The sequence below is a fragment of the Heteronotia binoei genome, chromosome 7 (genome assembly GCF_032191835.1).
Source record: "Heteronotia binoei isolate CCM8104 ecotype False Entrance Well chromosome 7, APGP_CSIRO_Hbin_v1, whole genome shotgun sequence".
Lineage (NCBI taxonomy): Eukaryota > Metazoa > Chordata > Lepidosauria > Squamata > Gekkonidae > Heteronotia > Heteronotia binoei.
In genome coordinates, this window is record NC_083229.1 from 11,498,590 (window position 1) to 11,513,835 (window position 15,246).

At 42.7% G+C, this 15,246-nt stretch overlaps 1 protein-coding gene across 1 annotated transcript; it reads right to left on the reverse strand.

Moving 5' to 3' along the window:
• Window positions 1-9,209: 9,209 nt before the first annotated feature.
• Window positions 9,210-14,867, reverse strand: CHRAC1 (chromatin accessibility complex subunit 1). Its single transcript, XM_060243196.1, has 3 exons — window positions 14,604-14,867; window positions 11,761-11,887; window positions 9,210-10,046 (listed from the first exon to the last, which is right to left on the reverse strand). The coding sequence occupies exons 1-3, from the start codon at window positions 14,745-14,747 to the stop codon at window positions 9,904-9,906; spliced, it is 414 nt and encodes a 137-aa protein (XP_060099179.1). The 5' UTR covers window positions 14,748-14,867; the 3' UTR covers window positions 9,210-9,903.
• Window positions 14,868-15,246: the final 379 nt, after the last annotated feature.

Here is a 15,246-nt window from a genome sequence, read left to right on the forward strand (position 1 = left end):
AGTACTCGGTGGAGCAAAACAGGAACAATGCATCTCTTACCTTTCCCCATCTTGTTGATCTTTTTTTTTTTGTTAAAAATCATATTCATAGGAAGAAATACACCTCTTGGGGAAAGAATTTGGGCCTGGTGCCCCACTTTTAAAAACATAGACTACCTCTTACTATGATAAGTTGGCAAGATTGAGGGCACTTTTTAGTTAGGGTCCCCCCCACCAGTAAATCAGATCCCAGGATTTGAGCTGTTGAGACTTAATACACTGTGCTATCCTCTTCCCCTGTCTATGTCCCACTGAATCTATAATGGCATTACAGTACTTTCCTTCAAGTGTGAATCCTGAGGCCTTTCTTTATGTGTAGTGTAGAAGCCACAGAGTTAACCTTGGAGTCCTCTTGTTGACTCTGAAGGGCCACTTCACACTATTTATTTTTTAAAAGGGGTGTACCTGGGAAGTTTATCTGCACACCTAAAAATAACCATTGCGTGCACAAGGTCATATGTAGCACACTTTGGAGCTGGCATTGGTCTCTGAGCGTACACGCAATGACAAATCTGGTTTGCCATCGCATCTTACGTGAAAAGTTCTCAAAATTTCATGCGCTTCATGTTTTGAGACTGTGCAGAGCTTGTGGATTAAACTGATCAGTCCATAAAAGTTCAAGCCAGAGGTGGGTGCATGTATAATAAAATGGGATCGGAAGGACCAGGATGTAATGTAGGATCAGAGCTCATAGTTGGATTTTAGATTTTACTGACAATTCTTGGGAGTTTTTGAACCAGTTCATTTCTTACTTCTAGCAAAATTCATTAAATATCTCCCCAAAATTGTTACCTGGGAACTGTGGTGTTATACATACTTTCCCCCCTTTTATGAAAGAAAAACGGGATCTGGAAACAACGTGTTGGTCATTGGGGGGGGGGGGATGCTTATTTAACGGAGCAGAGGAGAGCAGGGAATGGCCTTATTTCAAGTGGTACTATGCGTAAAATGCATTTAATTAGTTTACACCTGTTTGCATCCTCAATGTTATTAGGTTCAAGTCTTGCAGGGCATCTGGCTCCTGCAGAATGATGGGCTAGAGCCTGAAAATGTGTCCCACTAATGATGGTGCTTTCCAGTGGCACAAGGAGTCTTTCCTTTATACAAAAGAGCCAGCAAAAGAGCCCCCCTGGTGTAAGGAGAAGCCTCTTTGTGTTGGAGGAAAGCACCGTTAGTGGAACAGTCCTGTGAGCTCAAGCTGCCCCTCCCCTTATAAAATTACACTACTGGAGGAAAGGATGCAATTATACTTCCACCCGATCACAAAACTGAAGAATACCATTTCATTATGTAGATTGTATAGTTCACTCTACATGTTCATTCATTTAAATGAAGCTGTACATACAAGAGTCAGCATTGATATGCAGTATGTGTATCTAGATCATTTAGTTATATGCTTGCTTAATGCTACATGGTGATACTACTTTTAACTTAAGCCTTAACAAATTTATTGAATTTGTCCACAAGCAGAATATGCAAAAATATAGTACAATGAACTCTTTTTCCCCCCGTGAAGGCACATGCGGGTTTTTTGTTGTTTTTTTGTTTTAATTGAATGGCTCTATCCTTAGAACATACTTTGATGTTTTTCAGGAGACTACTGGGCATTTGCTGGGAGTCTATTCACTCTACCCTCATTTGACAAATTGCTTATTGTAGGGTTGAATCCAACCAACTTTGCTGTGACTGCAAAAGGGAGGAGGAGGAGAAGGTTCCTAGGGATTTTGGGACCTACCTGGAGAAAACTCATGGGGGGAGGCTATAATGAGGAAGGGAATTGGGTGAGATTGAGCAAAAAGTTGGTTGGATCCCACCCGTAGAAACTGGCTCCAGGATGCAGCCATATGATTGATCCAGGCGGCAATGTGTATGAGGAAGTTTTGTAATATATAATTTGATTTATTTTTTTAAAGGGCTAGGGGATTACTGTACTTATTCATTTATTTTCCCCCTCCCAATGAAATGTAGTGCGAAAGAGAAATCTATTTCTAAGCTTTTACATTCATTGAAAAACTCTATTGAAATAGTGATTTTTTTTTTCATCTTTTGACTGACATTGAATCTTTCTGTCTCCAAGATTAATTTGAAGGGATGGCAAAGTGTTGGGGACCCAGCTCTCTTTCCAGTTTGGATCTACCTCAGACCAAGCAGTTGGGTGCTAATTTATTCAAATTATCAATGAGATTGTCCAAAGTGACCAAATGGTATGTGATTACTTGTCATCTAAAGACAAGGACATTGGGGAGGGGGGGGGGGGATTAGGGAAAATGTATTTGAGTTTGTGCCTTTTTGTGTTTTGGGTCCCAGTGCATAGCAAAATCAAATCATCCTCCCCTACTCTAGAAATAAATCCTTTTTAACAGCAAAACTAAAAACTGTGTTCAGTTTATTTTGTTTTGGGAGGGGGAGGAAGTATTTTAGTGTATTAAATGATTAAAAATATACAGCATAATGGAAATTCTTGTAATGTGGAGATCTTTTTAAAAAATCTAGAAATCTTCTCAAATCCCCTCAAATCCCAAACTGTTCTATGCATACATCTCTATGGCCAAGTGCCATTCTCTGCGGAGCATTCCAAGTGGTTTAAAGCCCCAGGCTGAGTATGCTGCAGTCTGCAAACAGAACTTTTTGGGCGGCCTGCTCCATTTGTTTCAGCAAAGGGGAGGGGGATGTATCCACGCAAATGGATCTGTTCCCACCATTTAAATAGGAAAGTCCTCTTGGACAGGGGAGTTCTGTGGGAGGTGCTCACTGTGCCTGGGTGCGCTTGTGTTCAACAGGAACAGGCTGAAGATGCGTAGATATGCAGTTACAAATACACAGGAATTTGTGGTTGTTCATTTATGCATGTTCCGTTGGAAGCAGGTGTGTGCATATGTCAGGTAGGGGAATTAAAAGGTCAAAGTAACTTTTCTGCATGCTTTTGTATAACAGTTTGAATACCCTTTTTACTATGAGAGAACTTTTTTTACTTAAACCTTTTTTTGGAGACTGAGTTGTAATATACTATTGTTTTTTGAAGCCTAAAAAAAATACTTTATAAACCATAACCAATACAGCATGGGAAACGTTCCCTGTAAAAACAATATTTAGTTTTAATATATATATAAAAAAGTGGAGTACCAACATTCCTAAATGGCAGGATTTAAGCTATGCCCTAATGGAGTTTTGCTGCAGAGAGACTCAGTCAACAGGAAAACAAACAAACAAATGAAAAACAAAACAAAAAAAATGAAAACAAGTTGTTTTACAAAAAACTGCCCTGATGGGGCTATAAGGAAAGCTATATTTTATAAAAAGAGTAACCATCCTTTAATATGCTGCATAAAAAAAGGATCAGCATTGTTGCACTTTGTCAGTAAATGTCCTGTAAATTGGCTTATGGTAAAGATTTTAACAAGATGTTTTTTTTAAAAAAAAAATGTACCACAGTACTTTGGGCAGAAGGTGAGAAGACTTACAGGTACCTCAAGATTGAAACAAGAGCCTGAATATGCTGCATTTTGTTCCTTTTATTTCATAGATCATTTTGTTCAGCTTTCATTAGTTTTATTCTGTCATTACCGGCTAACCTGGCTTTTTATTTGTACTTGTACTTTGTACCCCTGAAGAATTAAGGGAGAGTTGGTCTCTCTTCACATAGGTTAGATACTCTTATCCTTTTACTGGTGTTTAATTCAATAGTTGATATCAAAGTCTGCCCTGCATTGTAAAGTAGAGGATGTAGTGATTTTTTTTTTTTTTGCAATGTAGATTTTGGAAAAAAAGGGGGATACCAAGGTTGTAAAACAGATAATAGATGCTCTCTCTTGTCTTGACTTGCCTACCTGGCCATTCTTGAATATAGCAAAGATCAGGGGTAGTGCTTTTTTTCTGTTTGCCAAAAAAAAAAAATCTAACCTTTGGATCTTTAACAATTCTATAGTGACCAAGGAATAAGCTAATGAATAATCGGTTAGGGTAACCTAAACAGAAGCCTGAGCCCAGAGTGTTATATCACCTTCCAAATAGAAGTCAGCTTAGATCCAGTTTCCTTCAGAATAACACTTATAGCTTATAGTCCCCAGTAACATAACAGGGATGGAGTCTCTGTTTTTTTTGTTCGCTGGGGGATCAGAGAAAAACTCTTGAAGGAAGCTTCAAAAGACTGTGAACTTCAACATTTATTGTCCTGTTTTAAGCTTTGGTGATTCCTCTTTTCATGTTTGTTTTACAGCTTGCTAGGTGAAAATACTTTGCACTACTTCTGCAATAAATTCATGACAAACTAACCTTTCACTTTTGTTTCGGTTTCTTGTGTATGTGTGTGCATGTGCGCGTGAGTGTGTGGGTGTGTGTGTGTATATATATTATGAACTAATACTAAAGATCTAGTGTAGTGTGTTCTTTTTTTTTTTTACCTCCATACCATAAGACGTGTAACAAGCTCAAAAATGCTGTAAATCTTGAGAAAAAATGATGTGAATGATATTTTATAAAGTTATTTTGTATGGTGTCAGTTTTGTTTCTGCCTCATAGTATGTCAATAAATTACTCATATTTACAAGTTCAGATTTGTTTTCTGTTCAGCACAACAGACTTCTGCTGCCTTGAATTTGGGGTCAGGATGAAATACTTCCTTATAGGGGGAGTACTCAATGGACTCAGGACTGGAAAATGTTACCAAGCTACATTTGCCCATTTTTTGCCTAACAATTGCTTTTGTTGCTTTATCTTGAGAAGCATCCTGAAATTCCATACCAGGAATGCTCCCCTACTTGGGCTTTTTTCCAACTTGCCATTTTCAATTTGTGTGGGGACTCCCCTTACAGCTCTTTCTAACTTTACCCAGTGGTATTGAATCTTTCCAGACGTTGAAACCCACTGCAAGGAGTCTCAGTGGGGCTCAGTTGTGTTAATGTGCAATGTGACATTCACAAGGCAAGGAGGAGCCAGAGTTGTGATGTCATTGGTGTCAAGGCCAGGAGTGTGGGTAAAAGACCATGGCTGCCAGAGACCCAAAAATGGAAACTGAAGTTGAGCACCACTTCCTTACTGTTGCAGTCTTTGCCAACCCCAACTTAGGAACCAGTGTGTGTGTCTATAGCTCCCAAGATCAATAGTATTGATGGTCAGAACATTGGTTATCTGCCCTCACCTGAATGGCCCAGGCTAGCCAACTTTCATCGGGTCTCAGAAGTTAAGCAGTCAGCCCTGGTTGGTACTTGGATCGGAGGCCGCCAAGGAAATCCAGGGTTGTTACAAAGGCATCTCTGTTCATCTCTTGCTTTGAAAACCCCACGGGGTCCTCGTAAGTTTGCTGCGATTTGGCAGCATTTCCCACCACCATTTTATTTATACGCTTTATACGTTTACTCACTCAGTGGTTTTACACAGATGAACATCAGCCACAAGGAACGTGCTCCTTATTTCCCAGAGGAGCATATGATTTCATATAAAGGGTTGGATCAAGAGGCATGGGAAAAGATAATATGCTGAAGTTGATTTGATTATGATCTTAAATTGTACTCTGCTCTGAGCCCCCCCAAAGGGGGAAGGGGCGGAATAGAAATAAACTACTACTACTACTAATGCTAGGAAAAGAGGAAGACCCAACATGAAATGGATTGACTCCATCAAGGAAGCCCTGACACTCAGTTGGCAAGACCTGAGAATGGCTGTTAACAATAGGAGGTATTGGAGGTCATTAGTTCATAGGGTTGCATGACTCAGAAGCAACTTGTGGGAGCTCAACACACAAGAGGTTGGATCCAGACTTGTTTGAAGGCACCTCTGCTAGCTAAATAGATCTGCAGGATCTACTCCAAAGCCGTGATGGAGAAAGAATTGTGGAAGGCAAAGACAGCATGAACGGTAATCCAGTAGCTGCTTAATTTTCAGTCTGTTTTGCATTTGTTTTCAAGACTCAAATATCAAAAATGTTTGATTTCGTAGCTGACAACAGTATGTACTGTTTATTTTTACTTAAAGTATTTGTAGGGACCTTTTCCCACCCAACTTTTGGTCCCAAGGTGGTGATTGAAACAATGTAAAAATACAAGGCTATTGAATATTAAATAAAGCACACAAGCAGGGAGAAAGATCAAGATAGGTTGCCGTGTCTTTAAGCAGAAGAAAGGTTGCCGTGCCTTTAAGCTTTGTCTTTAAGCAGAAGAAAAAGCACGAGTACTAGAACATAACAAAATTTGTGGCAAGATATGAGCTGCTCACTTCTTCAGAATGCAGGTATAGTGCAGTAAAATTATGGATTGAAACTGTCTTAGGCCTTGTAATAAGGCAGAAAGACAGCACACAAATTTAAATATAAAACTCTCTATGCATGTAACAACCTGATCTGAATGGCCCAGGCTAGCCTAATCTCAGAAGTTAAAGTCTGTCCTGGTTAGTACTTGGATGGGAGACTAAATATAATAATAATAATATTTTTTTATTTATATCCCGCCCTCCCCGCTGAGGAAGGCTCAGGGCGGCTTACAGACATGGAAAATGCCATGATTACAATAAATACATTATACAATAAAATACATTTAAATAATTTAATTAAAACCACAACAGTTAAGGTGCTATATACAAGACAGTATATATCAGATGGCTAGGTGTCACTTCAGGATTCAATCTTGTAGGCCATTTGAAAAAGGACAGTTTTACAGGCCCTGCGGAACTGATTATAGTCCCGCAGGGCTCGAACCTCCGCTGGTAATTGATTCCACCAATGGGGAGCCGTTATTGAGAAGGCCTGCTCTCGAGTTGTTGCGGGTTGAAGCACGGAGACAGCCAATGGTAAACCACCTCTGATGGTCTCGTCCTGAAAACTAGAGGGCCATAAGTCAGCTGTGCCTCAATAGCACTTTTTACCCTATGCGTGTAATATAGCTAACTACTCCCATCATATCACCGGATTCTTTATGGATAGCGGCGGGTGGAATTCTAGCAGGAGCTCCTTAGCATATTAGGTCATACCCCCCGATTAGCCAATCCTCCAAGAGCTTACAGAAAAGAGCCTTATAAGATTGGCTACATTGGGTGTGTGTGTGGCCTAATATGCAAAGGATGGCAGTATAATTCCTTCAAACCAGCGATGTGCTCTTCTGTGTTTTTCTCACCTGCCATTCTGTTCTCACTCCAGCTTCACTTTTAATGTGATTCCCCCATGCCTTCATGCATTTTGTGACTGTATTTCCTATATATGTACAGGGCGGTGCTTTTTTACAGAACAATTTGTGCTGGACTCGCTGCACAAGGTCATATATTTATTATGCTAGATTTATATCCCACCCCTTCTACAAAGACATTGGGACCTGGGGATCGCCTGGAATTGGAGCTTCTCTCTAGACGAGAGAGACCAGTTTCCCTGTAGAAAATGGATGCTTTTGGGGAGTAGACTCTGTGGCACTCTACACCAGAGGTCCCTGTCCTCCCCAGGCTCCATCACCAACTCTCCAGTTTCCCAAGCTGGATTTGGCCACCCTACCTTCCATCCCCCACCAGTGTAGTCAGAGGAAGCTTTGTAAGTTTTTCTAGTGTGACTGCATCTTCCGCTAATAGGCAAGAACACAGAGTTCTGTCTGTGTCCCATTATTCAATTTACCCAAAGCAGTCTATACAGTATATCTGGAATTTCGGGTGTAGAGACCACTTTGTTTTTTGTGAGCATAAATCATGATGCACCAAGTTATCATTGGAGAGTGCTATAGACTTCCTTGAATAATTTATGGAACAGAGAAGCGACTAACACTAAAGGCATTATTTGGCACTCAAGTATTCTCAAACAAATTGGAGGGGCATGCAGGGGGGAAAAAATCAGGCTACTCCAACAATTTAGGTTAAACAAATAACTTGGCCATAGCTCGTGAGGCAGCAAACAAGAAGGGGCACAATGGTGAAGGAGTATTAGTTTGATTGGCAAACCTTTGCCTTTCCTTAACAAAGACACCCCTTTAATTGACTGAGGGAATTACCTCCAAGATAAAGGGCAGGAAGAATGAGAGAAATTGGTTGTTGTAGGTTTTCCAGGCTGTGTGGCAGTGGTCTTGGCATTGCGAGACCTGAAGTTTTGTCGGCAACTGTAACTGGCATCCTGAGGTGTAACCCAGAAAACTGGAGTTCTCTCTGGGTCAAATTGAGAAGAAGTTGGTAGGCAGGTAGGGTAGGGCTGAGTCATTATCTTGTGGGAGCTTCCTGGGCTGTGACATGCTAATAGAGGAGCTTACCTGAGGGGGTTCTTTTGTATATGGGCTATCCTATAATACAGTGTTCAGACCCACCAGAACAAACCCTGCTCAGGAAACTTCCTTTCTTTTACTGATTCTAAGGTAGGTGTGTGAGAGAGGCTCTTGGTCCCAGAAGGGCTTCATGGACAACCCAACTCTGCCTGTTCCCAGTCGAACTATTATGTCACAGTAAAGGCTGCCATCCCCCAGGTAAGGCCTGGAGATCTCCCAGAATTCTTTTGATTACAGATCAGTTTTCCTGAAAACAGGGGCCCCGGGAAGTAGAGGCTTGGACATTCTACCTCTCTGACGTCCCTTTCCTTCCCAGGCATTTCCCAACCCCAGTTGGCAACCCTAGTCTCTGGCTTGAATTTAACGATTTACCATTGGTTTGTTAATCTAACGAGAAGAGGGTGGATAAGCCACCTCGGCCACGAAGCAGCTTCCAGCCCTGAAACAAACAGCTCTTCATCAGCAGTGTGCAAAAGGTAACGTTTCTACAAGACTAGTTAGCAATGATCGTAAGGAGTGATGTAGGCTTAACTCACTGCTTAATGCATTCTACCGAGATTCTGGAGGCAGAGCCTGGGAATGGTGAGATTTGGAGAGACCTCCGTGGGGTATAATGACACTACCTTCCAAAGCTGCCATTTACTCCATAAATAATGATCTCTTACCTGGAGATCAGTTATGATTCTGGGAAATCTCCCTGCAGCACCCGGAGACTTGTACCCGCACATGCTGGAGATGTTCCCAACCCTTTGTTCATGTCGCCCATCAGGAGTAGCAGTCCAGACCCAAGAACACAAGACTTCCGCGACATGTGTGTGTGTTCTGTTCCCTCCCTTTTTGGCTAAGATCAAGTGTGTGTAGTACTACTATTATGCCCAACAACAGGCTCTCAACTTTGAGGGAAAACCTAGGTTGGAATTCTTTTAAAAAGTACGTAAGACAGTAAAATTGGTCACATATCTGTTTTATAAAACTTAGTTTTACAAAGGAAGTGTTCAAGGTTCTACAAATGTCACTACTAAAAAATATACTAGCTGTTTCAAATGGAAATGAATCTTGCTGGACAGGTGTCCATTTCCTAAAGTAAAAAATGTCCTAGTCCAATATTTGCTTTAAATCTATACAATGACTCTTGAAAATATATATATTTACATAAGACAGTGGGGTGCAGCTTTCCCCCTGTTTAAGCACCACTCTTATCTTTACAATCAAAAATTGGCAATGGAAAACCAGTTCCCTCTTCTAAGTCCTGTTAAGGCTGCACAAACAGCCTTGTGACAGAACTCCAGGTTGGTCTATATAGTTACTACGTAGAACTATTTCCCTTCTAGGGAATTCACAAAAAGTTCTTACTTCCCTAACTTGTAGGAAAGGACAGCCATAATTCTGGCATGTTAAATAAACAAAAACACTCTTCGGCGATTTGACTTTTGAGAATTGCCCAATATGAGCAGAGGAGATGAACTTCTATATTGGAGCCAATATCAGCTAGGTCAGTTGCATCTTAATTTCTTGCATATACTGCAACAGGTGTTGCACAGTCTTCACATACTTTGAGAATCCATTTGTTAGATATCAGATTGCCAGAGACACTGATCACGAGCCTCTGAAATTAACTGCAGTAGATTCAGTCTTGTCACACTCAAGATGCTTCTTCGTTTTCACTTTCTTCCTCGTCGTCTTCCTCCTCCTCCTCTTCTTCGTCCTCCTCCTCTTCCTCTCCCTCCTTCTCTCTCTCTAGCATTTTGAGATATTTGCTAGCTAAGATTTTCTTTGGCAAGATATCTGAAAGAGTGGCATTTTCATCCCGTTATAGCAACAGTAGGATCAAGTATGCTTTCAGCTGCTATGGCCATTCTGCTATAAGGTTCTTCACACAGCTATTGATTTAAAGTATTTATTAGTCACATTTTTACCTTTTAGGAACCCAAGGCAGCTTACAATGTAAATAACCAGAAAATAAATAAATAACGCTAGTTAAAATTGGGAATTTAAAATTACTGGTAGGCATCTGAACTAATCAAACGGCACCATGAATAAAAATACAAATTCAACTATATAACAGATTTGCACTTTGAGACAGCTTTGTGGACCCCCCCCCCTTAAAACCACAAACACAGTTGCTAAGAAAAGGCTACACACATTAATGTGTAGGGGCTTTGTGAATCTAAAGAAAAGAAAGGGACTGTCCTTGTGACTTCCAATCTAAGAACTGTTCAGGTAGCTTATATGGGGTTGTACTGCTATTCTCACCACAATCCTGTTATGCAAGAACAGCCTCAGGCTACCCACTTAGTCTGATGAGGATTCAAGCCCCCATCTCCACTACCAAAGCAGGTGTTCTAATCGGTTACCGGATGAAAACTTGGGGCAAATACCATTCTAGGGACTACACAAAGTAAAACCAATCAAACGAATGACAACCTAGAGTTCCATCAGCTAACAATATTTTTTTCTTGCTCTATCATGTTCCCGGAAGACAGGTTCAGGTGGGTAGCCATGTTGGTCTGAAGCAACTGAACAAAATTCAAATCCAGTGGTATCTTTAAATATATATATATATATATATATATATATATATATATATATATATATATATATATATATATATATATATATATATATATATATATGTATGTAGAGAGTGAGCAGAGACTTAGCGTACAGCATAATAAAGATGTTTAACATAATGAAGGAAATAGCGTCTCATTTAATTACTCTCAACATTCCACAGTTAAGGGTAGATCTGCCCATCAATCTCTGCTTTTGATATATTTATTTCCTTCATTACATTTGCCCCAGTAATAAACCCAAACAAATGGTGACTATATAAATGAAGCTTATCATTCCAGTTTGGTCCCTGCATCTGTTAAACACCTTTATTATGCTAATTTGCTGCTCACCTTCTACCTATATATATGGGCTAGTAATTTCCACTTCAATGTATCTGAAAAAGTGTGTGAGTGCACAAAAGCTTATACCTTTGTTGGTCTTGACTTGAATTCTGTTCTACTATTTTCCCAGTTGGACCCAAAACAATGGCAGTATAAACCAGGGGTGGCCAAACTTGTTTAACGTAAGAGCCACACAGGCTAAACATCAGTTGTTTGAGAGCCCCAAGAGATGAACCTCAGATGTTTGAGAACTGCAAAATAAGAAAGTTTGGATGGATGGAAGGAAGGTAGATGGAAGGAGGGAGAAGGAAGAGGTCGAAAGAAAGCAACTTTAACTTTAAATGCCTTCTCCAAGCTGCTGGAAGGCTTGCCTTGGAGAAGTGATCTAAAGAGGGAAATGCCTTCTCCAAGCTGGCTGATGGGATGTTGAGGGCTTCAAGAGCCACACAATATGTGTGAAAGAGCCAAATGTGACTCCCAAGCTGCAGTTTGGCCACCCCTGGTATAAACCAAGACTTAACTGACTTCAATTATATTACGGAATAGTAAAAAGCATCAATTTTCCAGACAGTTTCCCCCTAGTTACAAGTTAGGTGAAGACTTACCTGCAAGGAACTGAAATGTTTCTGACTTCTCTGCTGTGCGGGACAGATCGCTGTAGGTTAAGGCTTTGTTCTCCTTGCCTTGGCTGTGTTTGTAGGAATGTGTAGCTAAGTACTGGACAAACAACTCCTATAGGAAAGAACAGGCCTGATAAGTCTAAATATTAATGGAGTCCACAGCTGTCCACTAATAACACCCAACCCCCCAACTGATAACAGGGAAGTGCCAGCAGACAGAGATGTCTTCAGGGAAGTGCCAACAGACAGTGTTTAATTATTACCAAACCCCAAGCTGAGGACACCCTGAAGACATCTCTGGCCATTTTTCTGGCAGCACCACAACGCCTAGAGCTGCACCCTGCAGTTTCTAGCACTACCAACCAAACTGGAGTGGCGGGTGGAGGAGAAGAGTGCGGCACAGCAGAATATGTGACAATTACACTGTCCAACCAGAACATTTAGTTCATATTCACACAAACACAGTGCCATCTGGACTTTCAGTGCTTCATAACCTCCCTAAGAGCTTTGCTGACTCAGTGGGTTGAGAAGGGCCATCTTTCTATAAAAATAAGGTCACTTTCCACATCAGCCTGAATACCAGAGCAAGTCTGCAGATTCAGGTGGATAGCGGTGTTGGTCTGAAGCAACGGAACAAAGTCTGAGTTCAGGGGCACCTTTAAGACCAACAAAGGGTAATTCTGGGCATCTGAAGAAGCGGACATGTGCACAAAAGCTTGCACCCAGAATTAAACTTCTTTGGTCTTCAAGGCGTCACTGGACTTGCAATTTTCCATTGTTTGGAGTCAGGGATGAGAGGCAGGCCAGTGGTAGAGGAAGCTGTGGTCTCATATCTGGCTGCAATAGCAGCTGGAGAAATATATTACTGCCAGCCCTACTAATTTATATTTAAAAACTGCTAAGCAATATATTAGAAGACAGTGTGGAGTAGGAACTGAAGCTGTGGCTCAGTGGAAGAGCCTCTGCTTTGCATGTGGAGGGTCTCAAGTTCAAGCTCCAGGCAGTAGGTAATAAAAAAGACCTTGGCCTGAGACCCTGGAGAGCTGCTGCCAGTCCATGTGGACAATACTAACTTTGATGGGCCAAGGGTCTGATGCAGTTGCATGTATTCATGTATGTCAACTCCGCTTCACATCCCCACTCTGCCATGAAAGCTTGCTGGGTGACCTTTGCCCAGTCGTGCACACTCAACCTGACCTACCTCACTAGGGTTGCCAATCCCCAGGTGGAGGCAGGGGATCCCCTGGTTTGGAGGTCCTCCCCCTGCTTCAGGGTAATCAGGAAGCGGGGGGGGGGGGGGAGGGAAATGTCTGCTGGGCACTCCATTATTCAATCTAGAGACCGATTCCCATAGGGTGCAACAGAGAATTAATCTGCGGGCATCTGGGGCTCTGAGGGGGCTGTTTTTTGATGTAAAGGCACCAGATTTGCAGCATGGTATCCCATGCCTCTCCTCAAAATACCCTCCATGTTTCAAAAAGATTAGACCAGGAGGTCCAATTCTGTGAGCCCTCAAAGAAGGTGTTCCTATCTTTCATTATTTCCAATTAAGAAAAGGCATTTAGAAGGTGTAATGTCTGTTTAAATGTGCTGGCCAGAACTCCCTTTGGAGTTCAATTCTGCTTGTCACACCCTTGCTACTGGCTCCACCGCCAAAGTCCCCAGATATTGGACTTGGCAACCCTATACCTTGCAGGGTTGTTGTGAGGATAAAGTACAGGACAGGAGAACGATGTAAGTCACTAAGAAGGGGGGAAAGTAAGATCTAATTGAGAGAAAATAAACTATTTGGGTGCTGTCCTTTCCTGGCAGTTGTCTGCGCACAATGCGGTGCCTAAATCAAGGCTAATTAGGGTTGCCAAGTACAATTCAAGAAATATCTAGGGATTTTGGGGATGGAGCCAGGAGACTTTGGGGTGGAGCCAGGAGATGTGGGGGGTGGAGCCAGGAGCAAGGTTGTGACAAGCATCATTGAACTCCAAAGGGAGTTCCGGCCATCACATTTAAAGGGACCCTGCATCTTTTAAAGAAGAGCCCCGTGACGCAGAGTGTTAAAGCTGCAGTACTGCAGTCCTAAGCTCTGCTCATGACCTGAGTTTGACCCCCGCCAGAAGCTGGGTTTTCAGATAGCCGGCTCGAGGTTGACTCAGCCTTCCATCCTTCCGAGGTTGGTCAAATGAGTACCCAGCTTGCTGGGGGGAAAGTGTAGATGACTGGGGAAGGCAACGGCAAACCACCTCATAAAAAGTCTGCCGTGAAAACGTTGTGAAAGCAACGTCACCCCAGAGTCGGAAACGACTGGTGCTTGCACAGGGGACCTTTCCCTTTTCGCATTTTTAAATGCCTTTCTTCCAGTGCTTTTTTTGAGCAGGAACGCAGTTCCGGATGGCTTGGCATCAGGGGTGTGACTTAATATGCAAATATGCTTCTGCTGGGCTTTTTCCCTCCATTTGCAGTAACGAAGGATAGGGGTACCTTCTTTTGGAGGCTCATAGAATCGGACCCCCTGGTCCAATCCTTTTGAAACTTGGAGGCACTGGATGCTATGCTCTAAATTTGGTGCCTCTATCTCAAAAAACAGCCCCCTCCCATATCTGCGGATCGATTCTCCATTATTCCCTAGGGGAACCGGTCTCTATAGGGAATAATGGAGTGCCTAGCAGACCCCCCCCCCCCGTTTTCTGGGGAGAGCCTCCAAACAGAGGGATCCCCTGCTCCCACCTGGGAACTGGGAACCCTGAAGCGAATGTTCCTTCCGCCCCCGGGGCAGATAAAGAGGAGGCTGTTAAAGCGGCCCGGCTGGCGGCCCCGTCTCCTTCAGGGCCTACCGTGGCTTTGGCGGTGAGGAAAATGGCGTCCGGGTTGATGCTGGAGACCTCCGGCGAGCTCTTCATGATCACTCGGATTCGAGACAAAGGCAGCGACACCAGCCGGCTCTCCCCGCCGCCGCTTCCACTCAGGCCCGACGCCATCTTCCAGGCTTCAACACCCGCCCTCTCCAAAACAAAGTTTCACGGGAAGAGCCGCAAGCCCTGCTGGGATTTGTAGTTCTCGCCTCCATTCCACCGCAGCTCGCCTATGAGAGAAAGGACTACTGATCCCGTCATGCATCGGCCTCGTAAGGCCGTTCGGGTCGTTAGTATCCCATGAAGCATTTCGGGGGAGAAAAAGTACATGAGGGCTACCTAACACTCATTCGCGGGGGGGGGGGGGGGGTAATAAACTGTTTTTAAAATGCTTTTTTTTAAAGCCGAATTTCCAAATTAACACGTTCAGTGTGAAGCGGCGCGAAATTTATCACCATTACACTTGGCAGAAAGCGAACGGCTGTGTCACGTGACCCTTTAGAAGTAGGCTACCTCAGGAACGGTGAGGAGAAGCCCAACACCGCAGCTGGAGGACGCATGCGCGCTTCCTGACTGGTCAGGGCCTGGGGGGAAAAAAACCGCCGTTGGCAATTTCGATTGCTCT